Source organism: Oncorhynchus mykiss, chromosome 29, assembly GCF_057628025.1.
Source record: "Oncorhynchus mykiss isolate SJ-2025 chromosome 29, ASM5762802v1, whole genome shotgun sequence".
In the NCBI taxonomy this organism is placed as follows: Eukaryota; Metazoa; Chordata; class Actinopteri; order Salmoniformes; family Salmonidae; genus Oncorhynchus; species Oncorhynchus mykiss.
Window position 1 is genome coordinate 21,543,356 of NC_143050.1, and position 10,082 is coordinate 21,553,437.

The window sequence follows — 10,082 nt, forward strand, 5'->3', positions numbered from 1 at the left end:
ATTTTTTTTGTATGAGCAGAACAACAAGTGAATGTGAAGTACAAGTCACAAGATAACTTATTGATTTATCTTTATTTGCAAAGGTTGATTGTCACAGGGAACTTCCACTCAGAGGGTGCATTCTTCTAAGGTTGTAGGGTTAAGTACAGTTAGGTTGGGGAGGAAAGATGAGAGGGGTTTGATAAACTCACCTTCACATTATTGCAGAGGTTATAATAACCAAGTCATTCCTGTCACGCAATTTCAAACTTGATTTTACTCCTTAGCTTAGAACTACTGGCCTATCAAAACAGTGTACACCTGAAACACACCATGATAGCTTAATATTGTGAAAACAACACACTCGATTTGGAGACTAACGGTTCCACAATTCTAGAATTTGATTACCTAAATATTTACAAAACTACTTCTCTCTCATAAAAAACAATATATTAGGATATTGATGTAGGTAGAAGAACCACACAAAGTAGTAGGATTAAATTAGCACCTAATGACTCCTTGAACGTACATATATCATTTTTTATACACATGCACAGAAATCTTACCTTGCTAGTCTGGATTACCTCACAAACATGTATTGACTTTGTCTAGTTGAATATGAAGGCAACCTCATTTTGGAAGATAAGCCACTGTACAAGGCTGCTGAGTGGCATAATATTTGGCACTAGTTAACATGGCTAGTAAAGATTGCCTTTCTGCATTTTTTTTTGTTGACATTCCATTCGCACATAGAATAGACAGGGCATAGGGGTTGGAAGGTAGAGGACAGATGGATACTATTAGGAGAATAGGATGCTACTGTATGGTATGCATGCAGCTCCATTAAATACTAATTGGTTTCTTATGGAGAGTCTGGAATGGTCCACAAGGCTTTCAGATCCTAAGGCAAGACTGTAGCATAGGTGGAGCCTCTCACTGACCACAGTTTGATTGACAGGTGCACAGGGAGAATCTATTGCATGAATCCCAATTCATGACAGATGAACAGAAGCACTTGTAAATATAACTAAACATCGTAGAGTTGTTATTGCCTTAAAATGACATTTGGGTAAATGTATCACCCATGCTCAGACAACAACAAATGGTCTACTGTGCTTTTCTGACCAGTGTGCGTGTGTTCTAGCTGAGGTGTCTGTGTGTAACACTTTGCACTATAAGACTGACTCAGGATCATGCAGTTGACATTTTTGGTAGTGTATCTTTTCTTCTCCTGGGGCACTAGGTCTATGTTTGGTGTTTCCGGTCAGGCTGTTTCCCTGACCATACTGTATGGGCCAATAGGCCCAGCTGAGAACTGTCCAACTGCAGCCACTGTGAAGGTCTCCTGTAAGACAAGAGACATACCGTTATTAAGGAGCAACTGTAATAACAACATAGGAACAGGTTAGCCATAGTTCAGTCATAAATGTTGACCTTTTCTTGGTCTGTGTCCCATTGGGGTTTTGGGGTGCCCTCTGTGTCCTGGCAGGGTGGTCCCTTCCTGATCCAAAGAGCTTGGCCCAGCGTAGCCCACCCTGGGAAGGGTTATCATCCTGGAGGTCTGCCGTCATCCTGGGGGTCTCTGGACCCCTTCCCTCCCTCCTGCCCTCCTGTGAAGTCACCTCTTCTCTCCTCCCCTCCATCCTCTGCTGAGGCTCAGGGTGGATGACATGCTTGTAAATCTGTCCACATTCCCCCCTCTCTGCGTGGGAAGGTTGTCTCTGCCAACACCCTGGAATAGCGGCTGACCACAGGCTCCTACTAGACTCACCTACAGGCCTCACCCTCTTCTCCTGACCCATGGCCTTTGAAACCTGCGAGGACCCCTGAAGATGCTGTACCAGCTGGTGTGGTTCACCTGTTGGCCTGCTGTTTTCCCTGGGTCCATCCATAGAGCTATACGCCCCCTGTCTGTCTTCTCTGTCTCCTTTCAACAGGGGACAACTGGTCATGAGAAAAGTGGAGCATGGTGGAGATTGTTCCTCAGAGCAGAGCTGTCTGTTGTGTAGCAGGCGGGGCTCCAGCAGCAGGTTGAGATCAAAGGGTAACATGGAGAGAGGCTGCAGCAGGAGGAGGAGCTCCTGGAACAGAGGCTGACACTGCCCCTGCGACATGGCGAGGAAACCCCATGGATGGTAGTGATCTTTCACCACCTCTGGGGAGAGGAGAGTTTGAAAGCGTATGAGAGAGGTAAGTTTCAAGAACATCATTTTTTCTAATAACAATTTGGAGAAAAGGAAAAAATAACCTGTCCTTTAATCTAAACACCTTTTTGGTTGTAGAGGTGATTCAGCCAGAATTCCAAGGTCCTCAGGCTAAAAGAGAGAATATAAGTCCTTCATTTTACAATCATAACATTTCAAAAATCAATACACAACATTAGTACACAATGTGATATTCTACAAAAAAAAGACCGTCGGAGACTTGACAGGGACTCACTTGAGCAGGCCCATGATGAAGGCCCGTAGTTTCATACAGTGGCTGGTCAGCAGGGAGCACTGCCTCACCTTGGACAGCAAGCTGTGGAGCACCCGGGTGGTAGGGCCTGAGACAGGAATAGAGAGCATCAAACTACAACCCCCATGTGCAACTCTAGCCATACCACCATCAGCATCAAACCTACCATAACCCCCCACATAATCATTATCATCATCACCACCATGCAATTCTGACCTGTGTGAGTGGAGGCCTCCACCACGTTCCAGGCATGGTTGCGTCGCTGACCGATGATCAGGTCCAGTTTGTGGTCCCTGAGACCATCCTGCAGAATGTTCTGGATGGTGGGACACAGATGCTCCAGAACAAGACCACCAATGGTGGTACCTAGCCACATCTGGAGAGAGTGGTACATTATCATATCGTGATCAATATTTACACCGTAATTCTAAAATAATAACATATCTTCGTGGGGGTTGATTCATCCTATCAGGACTACTGTCAGCTTTTGTGATTTGTCCGGTTATTCTAGTTCCTTTCAGATTGCTTTTAGCTCAGATGCACTGCACCTTTTCCCCAGGATCTCGACTGGTCCCAAAATGAGCCATGATCAAATCCACTGCCAAGCTCACAGATTTCAGCAGACCTGGAGAAACATGAAAAGGGAAGAAGCCCATCAAGAGTTGTCTCATTTCCTATTCTGCACCATGCAGGGGGTTATCAACATACCTGAGGGGACTGACATAAAAGACTATCACATTTTGATTCATTAACCAGAAACATCACACTGAATAAAAAGGTGTGTGGCTATATGGAGAACCACCAGGAACTATATCAATGTGTTCAGGTTTTATTTGTCACACGCACAAGTACAGTTTAATGCTTAACTTACAAGACCTACCCAACAGTAGGGCTTGCAATTCAATATATTAAGAAAGTATAACTAATTTAAAAAAACTGAAATACAAGAGGAAGCTATACAGCAGTGTTTCCCAACCCTGGTCCTCCAGTACCCCAACCCTGGTCCTCCATTACCCCAACCCTGGTCCTCCAGTACCCCAACCCTGGTCCTCCAGTACCCCAACCCTGGTCCTCCAGTACCCCAACCCTGGTCCTCCAGTACCCCCAACAGCACACATTTTCATTGTAGCCCTGATCAAACACACCTCATTCAACTCATTGAGGGCTTGATGATTAGTTGACAAGTTGAATCAGGTGTGCTTGTCCAGGGTTACAATACAATGTGTAATGTTGGGGGTACTGGAGGACCGGAGTTGGGAAACACTGGTATACATGGTACAATTACAATGTGCAGGGATACTGGACATGATTCATGATTGTGAGGCAGTAAGGGTGGGTCTGGAGAGGACACCAGCAGGTCTGGATGATGGATGTGACTACATGATTCATGATTGTGAGGCAGTAAGGGTGGGTCTGGAGAGGACACCAGCAGGTCTGGATGATGGGTGTGACTACATGATTCATGATTGTGAGGCAGTAAGGGTGGGTCTGGAGAGGACACCAGCAGGTCTGGATGATGGATGTGACTACATGATTCATGATTGTGAGGCAGTAAGGGTGGGTCTGGAGAGGACACCAGCAGGTCTGGATGATGGATGTGACTACATGATTCATGATTGTGAGGCAGTAAGGGTGGGTCTGGAGAGGACACCAGCAGGTCTGGATGATGGGTGTGACTACAGGATTCATCCACCATGGTGAAAAAGGAGGAAGGGAGAGTAAGAGATAGAATGCTCTATTGCTATTCTCACCCATTCTCTCCTTTCCTCTCCCTTCCTCTCTCATTTTCTCTCCCTTCCTCCATCTTGTCTGGCTCTCTCTAAAATGTCAGGGTACAAATCTTCATGCATATTAAATCTGCCTACAGTGCTCTCCCCTGCCAAGCGGACAGTGCATCACTGTGCAAGCTTTGCTTTCACAAGACAATGTGCATACAAGCATGTGATTAACATTTACATTGTTTGGTTATAAAAATGTGTGTTTATTGTGGCACAAAAAATTAAACATAATTATGTGAATCATATATCCAGGGTATCAACAACACTGCACCCACTGTAACACACTCACTGGAGCTTGCACACTCTCACACACTAGATGTCTCAGCCAATCCTGTGCAGGGAAAGATAAAAATAGGTCATGTTTGAAAGAAACCCCCTTCAGGGTATTGAAGGCACTGCTACAGCAAGCTCTGCAGAGTAACAGACAATGTAGGATTCCAGTTTCCCATAATGACTGTTCAGAAGAGTCTAACTACTCTTCATCTTCAGATTACTGACACTGGTCTGCCTACCACACACATCCTCTTCATACGTTGACATCACATCCCACAATCCACATGAGATACTCTCAGCTCAAAACACCCTCAACCCCATACATGCTCACCTACATATAGACTACCTCACCAATCTACAGTATATATGAGATCTTCCATGCTCTATCCCCTATACACAGATCAGGCCCCTTCCTCCCCCTCACCTCTCCTCTGCAGATGGCTGATGGACAGAGACTCGTAGGAGGCTTCAGGTGACAGGCAGAACTCCACAGGTGGCCAACTGTCACTCAGGCTGAAGGAGTTGCAGTGCTGTTGTTGATGCTGCTTCACACTGGGCCCTGCTAACACCAGGGGCTGCAGGAGGGTGCTCAGAGAGGACATATGGGCCACTGAGGAGAGAGCAGCTGTCAGGCTATAGTGAGAAGCTGCAGACCCAGCCTTAGGTATTGAGGTTAGTGGGGTTCTCTTCTGGGGCGGTAAAGGTGTGTCTGGAGAGAAGGACACCAGCAGGTCTGGATGAGGGGTGTGACTGGCAGAGGGGGACATGGTTGCTACATGGGAGTCAATGGGGCAGTCAGGGCTGTGGGTCAGGAAGACTGGTCTGGGGCTCTGCTGCTCTGGAAACCGGCGAATGAGATCTTGGCAGATCTGAGCCATACCTTGGCTACGTTTGGTTGAATCTTTACATTGAGACTGGTTTGGGCTACTGTGGGCCTGACCTGGGCTGGGATAGCTTTGGTCTAGGTCTGCAAAGAGCTGGTCCTGGCATGAATGAACCTGGGTTAGTTCGGTATTAGATTGTATTGTGCTTATGTGAGCTTGTTTTGGACTGGTAAAAGTACAGCCATGGCTACTGTAGGGCCTGTAAGGACTGGAGTGTGTCCAGTTGCATTTGGACTGGAAGTGTTCTGGACTGGGGGTGCAGGTGGAGCAGGTATCAGAGCTAGAGGGGCCCTCCAGGAGGATGGCTCCATAGCTGCCCAGCGGTGAAGGACGCAGGTGGGTCAGGAGTCTGTTGCCTTTGCACTTGAACCCTGGCTGGGAGCTGGGCTTGGTGTTCTTGTGGCTGATGTACTGGTCCAGCAGGGAGCCCAGGGGCTGGCTCTGAGGTTTACCTGCTGGGGGAAGCAGGTCAAAGGGCTGGATGGGCAGGGAGCTGGGCCTCTGAGCCTTACTGTACCGCACCACAGGAGTTGCCCATGAACACGCCCCTACGAGTAGGAGGGGAAAGAGGGAAGACAGGGGATTGAATGTTTGCAAAATAGGAAAAAACAAGGGTTAGCTTCAGCTTAATCACAATTACTCATGTAAAAATACAGACGGGCTTGTTTTCATACCCTCCTCCTCCGCCTCATGGTCTGGTGACAGAGAAGGGTGGTTGGACACAGTGCTACTGCCTTGGTTGGGACTCAGGAGTAGGGGGGAGTGGCTGCTATTCTGGCCCAGGGAAACTGCCTCCTGGATGGGACACAGGTCCTGAGAGGTGTGGGAGTGGCTGGAGCTCTGACAGCTGTCTGTATGTCTCTTACAGTGTGCAATCTCAGCGAAGGAGGTGACATGTTGGGAGTCCCAGCTCATACAGCGAGGACGGTGCAATGGGGCAGATCTCCCCCCTTCTTTGTCTGATCCTTCTTCCTCCTGGCCATGGAGAAACGGAGAAAACTTTGTTTAGGAAAGTCAACCGTTATGAAAGTAATTCTGCTCATCATACATCTTACAAATTAGTTAAAACACAAAGGACATTTTTAAACATACTGTACGTTATTGTGGTAAGCCTACCTGTTTGTTCCCCCGGCCCTGATCTCCCCGGGCCTTATTGAAGAGGACGTAGTGGCCCTCTGAAGTGACACTGGTGGTGCTGGACAAGGCCGGGCTAGGCGAGGCTGACTGGGATGAGAGGTCACAAGTCACCAGCTTGTAGTACTTCTGGGTGGTCCCTGTGGGCAGCAGCCTGGCCTGGCTCTGGAAACAGGAAGTGAGGTCAGAGACCTCCAGAGAGGACAGGAGGCTCTGGGCATCGGGAAGGTAGATGTTACAGTTGGAGTCCAGCACCTGCGGTGACCAGCAGGGGGCAGAAGTCCCCCTGTCATGAGGAGAGGAGGTTGTTCGGCTCCCCTGACTGGGTCCAGCAGCCTGAGGCCCCTGGGACTCCTGGGAGAATGGGTGCAGGTTTAGGAAGACAGAGCCCTCTACTGGCTGGGAGGACTGCACTGCAGGGCAGCTGAGGTCATTTGGGGTGGCAGGGTTGTTACTCTTGTTGTAGATGGCGCTGAAGTTGACGAGAACCCCATCAGCGCTGTTGCAGGAGGAGTCTGTGACATACTCTAAATGACCCTCAGAGAAAGACTCAGGGAAACATTTTGGTTGGCCATAGCTGAAGCAGTAGCCCTCATTACCACATGTGAACATATTATCTTCAATATCCACTACTCTATTCTGCTCCCCACAGTCCAACAACACAGTACTACCCTTGTTGTCATTGTTCTGCTGACTGGCTGATTGGCTAGAAGGTTTGGAGAACCGCCTCCCAGCATTACTCAGGGCCCAGTTAGAGTTCCCATGCAGCTGCAGCACAAAAAAAGGGTCCTCGTGGTATCTGTGCAGGTTATCTCCATCACTATCCTCATCATCTTCTTCCACCCCTTCATTCGGGAGGAAGGAGTTGTGTGACCGTAAAGAACCTTTAACTATAGGGTGTTCTTTATGTCTTTGGGAGATGGTCATCTGTGACGCGTCCTCTGGTGAGGATCCAGAGTCACACCTCCCACTGCTATCGCTGCCCCCCTCCCCGTCCCCCTCCTCCTCGCTCCGGTCCTCCTTGAGGCTCCAGTAGCTGGAGGAGATGTGTCTGAGGCTGCTGTGGAAGGGCTCTCTGTGGAGGTTGTCCTGCTCGGGGAGGGAGGCGGCACGGGTCAGACCTACGGAGCTGGAGCACAGCCGACCAGGCTGCTTGGCAGAGCCACTGCACAGAGCTGCCTGCACAGGAAGCTGCCAGGGGGGAAGCTGCACCAGGGGGAAGTGACACGCAATCAGGGTATCCCTTGATAGGCTAGCCGTCCTGTTCATTCTCTCAGCTCATGAGGTGATGTTATTACTGCAAGAGTCTCCATTCTCTGAAGAAAACACCTGAAACAGGAGGTGAGCATTAAATGGGCTATGATACTATGAAGCCTCGTGATAATTCTGGAGCCTATAGTCAGTCAAACTACTACATCCTCTGCCTCTGGGCTAGAGCTCCATGATTCACTCAGTCAGCCGTGGAGGAGAAAGCACACAGCAGACTATCACATACTGTTCACACGAGCCCAACTCTCATCCCCTAAACCCTCAGCTAGCGCTTCCTCCCTGTAAAGACAGAAGGCTGAGGCTCAGAACTATGACAAGAGTGTCATGGATTACAGTGAGCAGGCTCACAGAGTCATTTTAAGAGATTTGAAGAGGGTGGGCTCTACTCTACTCCTGGCTCTTTTGGAGAATTTAAAACCCCTGTCATTTTCTGAATTATGTTAAATCATCCAAATAGTCTCATCTTGAGCTTTGAAGCTTATTTTCGTATTGAGGTCAAGTCACTATAAAAACTTTTAAGCGATTTTAAATGCAAAATGTTTGTTTGCTACATTTTTTGGGGTACAGAGTGTTGTTTATGAGAGGTGTTATCCTACGCAGCCTACCGTTCACACCCCATCTGGGTGTAATCTGTAAATCCCAGCAACATCTGGTACCAGGGACCAGGGAAAGGCTGAAAAAAACATCCTCTTTATCCTCAAAAGGTTTTCGAACAAAAACATGTCAACAAATACCTCCACCATCAAAATCTATCCATAACCGAACTAATATCCATTACAGACACATTCATAAAAACCTCATATTTTAACTAGGCCTAAGTGTTTCAGTTCATCTGTTTACTATGGAAATACACATCACTTGTCAACAAGCTGTTCCTGATTTGGCATAGAAGAATAGTTGGAAGTTCCTCTCTAATCTCATACAGTAGGCATGGTATCCATGGGAACTGGAATTCATGCACTGACATTTCCTTGGAGCCTCTCATCTTTAAATAAGATCATTAAGTTTAATACCAGGAGAGAATTTCATGTGGAAAGTGGGCCATGCAGGCTGACAGGGTGTTGTTGCAGATGACTAACCACGGCACTGCATATTTGATATGCCCCCCCCCCTCCCGCGTCCCAGTCAGCACCCTGCCTGCCTGGCTGGCTACTAATCTGTGGTAGAGTGGAACACAGATCAAGACAACAAAATTGATGTTGTTTGTTTCTGTACTGTTTGTTTTCCTGTAATGAACAGTTAAAGGGGTGTACAAAAGACATCCTTATGTTGCTCAGATTAGTTTATCCTATATTCTGTGGAAATGATTGTTGTAAGCACGGGTAATACAGAATTGGCAAGGTCATTTTAAACAAACTACATTCAGTCATTTCAGCAGAAGATTTATCCCAACACAGTACATCAGACAGAGCTTGGTCTCCTTGGTCACCGCCTCCTCTGCTTAAAGGTTAAGGGTTAACAAACAGTGGAAGGAAAACTGTGGATGTGTGTGTCCAGTGCACTAGACTGAATAGTGAGTTAGTTACAATGTCTCAGAATGCCTTTGAGGTTGTCATTCTAGGTGGCACAGCACACCTGAAAGACATCACATGAGTTACAATGTGACATAGGGTCTGCATGAAAGATGGGGAGGGCGTGTGAAATGGGGCGAGTGTAAACAGCGCATCATGAGAGTAGGCTACCAAAACACACACATGACCAACGTTTGACAGTAGCACTACGATGTCCTGAAGACGTTTACATTAAACAAAATTCTAAACATACACACAATTCATCTGAGCATCATGGAATAGGCTATGCAAGCATCTCTTAACCTACATTTCTTTCTAACAGGGTAAAAACTTGCACTGTAATCCTCTCCCAATTTTACAATTTAAAGTTACAATGGATGCATAATATTAATATTATATAATTGAGAAGAGTAGGGCTAACGATATATTTTTCCTTCAAAATCTTCAACATGATGTAGTTGAATGATTAATAAGACATGCGCCACTCGAATACTGATGTATTAAATTACGTAAAACAAACAACATTAAACATACATACGGTCGGTGTTGCGGGTAGTTTGAAGGCTTCGATCGGTTATTATATTGCAAATTGTGACTGCCAATAGTCCCAACTGCTGCAGGTCGGTTCCTTCTTTCCAACTGTCCGTGCGTCGCGCTTCCAGTGCCGGTGAAACAGAGGCCAGACCAGGTCAGCGGTATATTTGCGTCACAACGTCTCTAGCCAATGCGCAGAGCGCATGACATGTCACTCAAGCCGTTTCCAACAATAGCGAATAGAAATGTAGGCCATGTACTTA

General features: G+C 47.1%; 1 protein-coding gene across 1 annotated transcript; it reads right to left on the reverse strand.

Moving 5' to 3' along the window:
• Positions 1-56: 56 nt before the first annotated feature.
• On the reverse strand, positions 57-10,001 carry LOC110509880 (AP-4 complex accessory subunit RUSC2). The gene is made up of 10 exons (XM_021591062.3): positions 9,824-10,001; positions 6,488-7,834; positions 6,046-6,346; positions 4,912-5,919; positions 2,985-3,061; positions 2,653-2,812; positions 2,419-2,524; positions 2,248-2,294; positions 1,414-2,134; positions 57-1,324 (listed from the first exon to the last, which is right to left on the reverse strand). The coding sequence occupies exons 2-10, from the start codon at positions 7,772-7,774 to the stop codon at positions 1,225-1,227; spliced, it is 3,807 nt and encodes a 1,268-aa protein (XP_021446737.3). The 5' UTR covers positions 7,775-7,834; positions 9,824-10,001; the 3' UTR covers positions 57-1,224.
• Between the last annotated feature and the right edge of the window lie 81 nt (positions 10,002-10,082).

What these genes read in the sequence shown, in the direction of transcription:
- LOC110509880 (XM_021591062.3), bottom strand. Translation starts at nt 7,774, where the DNA reads ATGAACAGGACGGCTAGCCTATCAAGGGATACCCTGATTGCGTGTCAC. An exon ending in GTCGAGATCCTGGGGAAAAG is followed by an intron (nt 2,813 to 2,984) that starts GTGCAGTGCATC and finishes CACTCTCTCCAG; the next exon opens with ATGTGGCTAGGTACCACCAT. An exon ending in TTCATCATGGGCCTGCTCAA is followed by an intron (nt 2,295 to 2,418) that starts GTGAGTCCCTGT and finishes TCTCTCTTTTAG; the next exon opens with CCTGAGGACCTTGGAATTCT.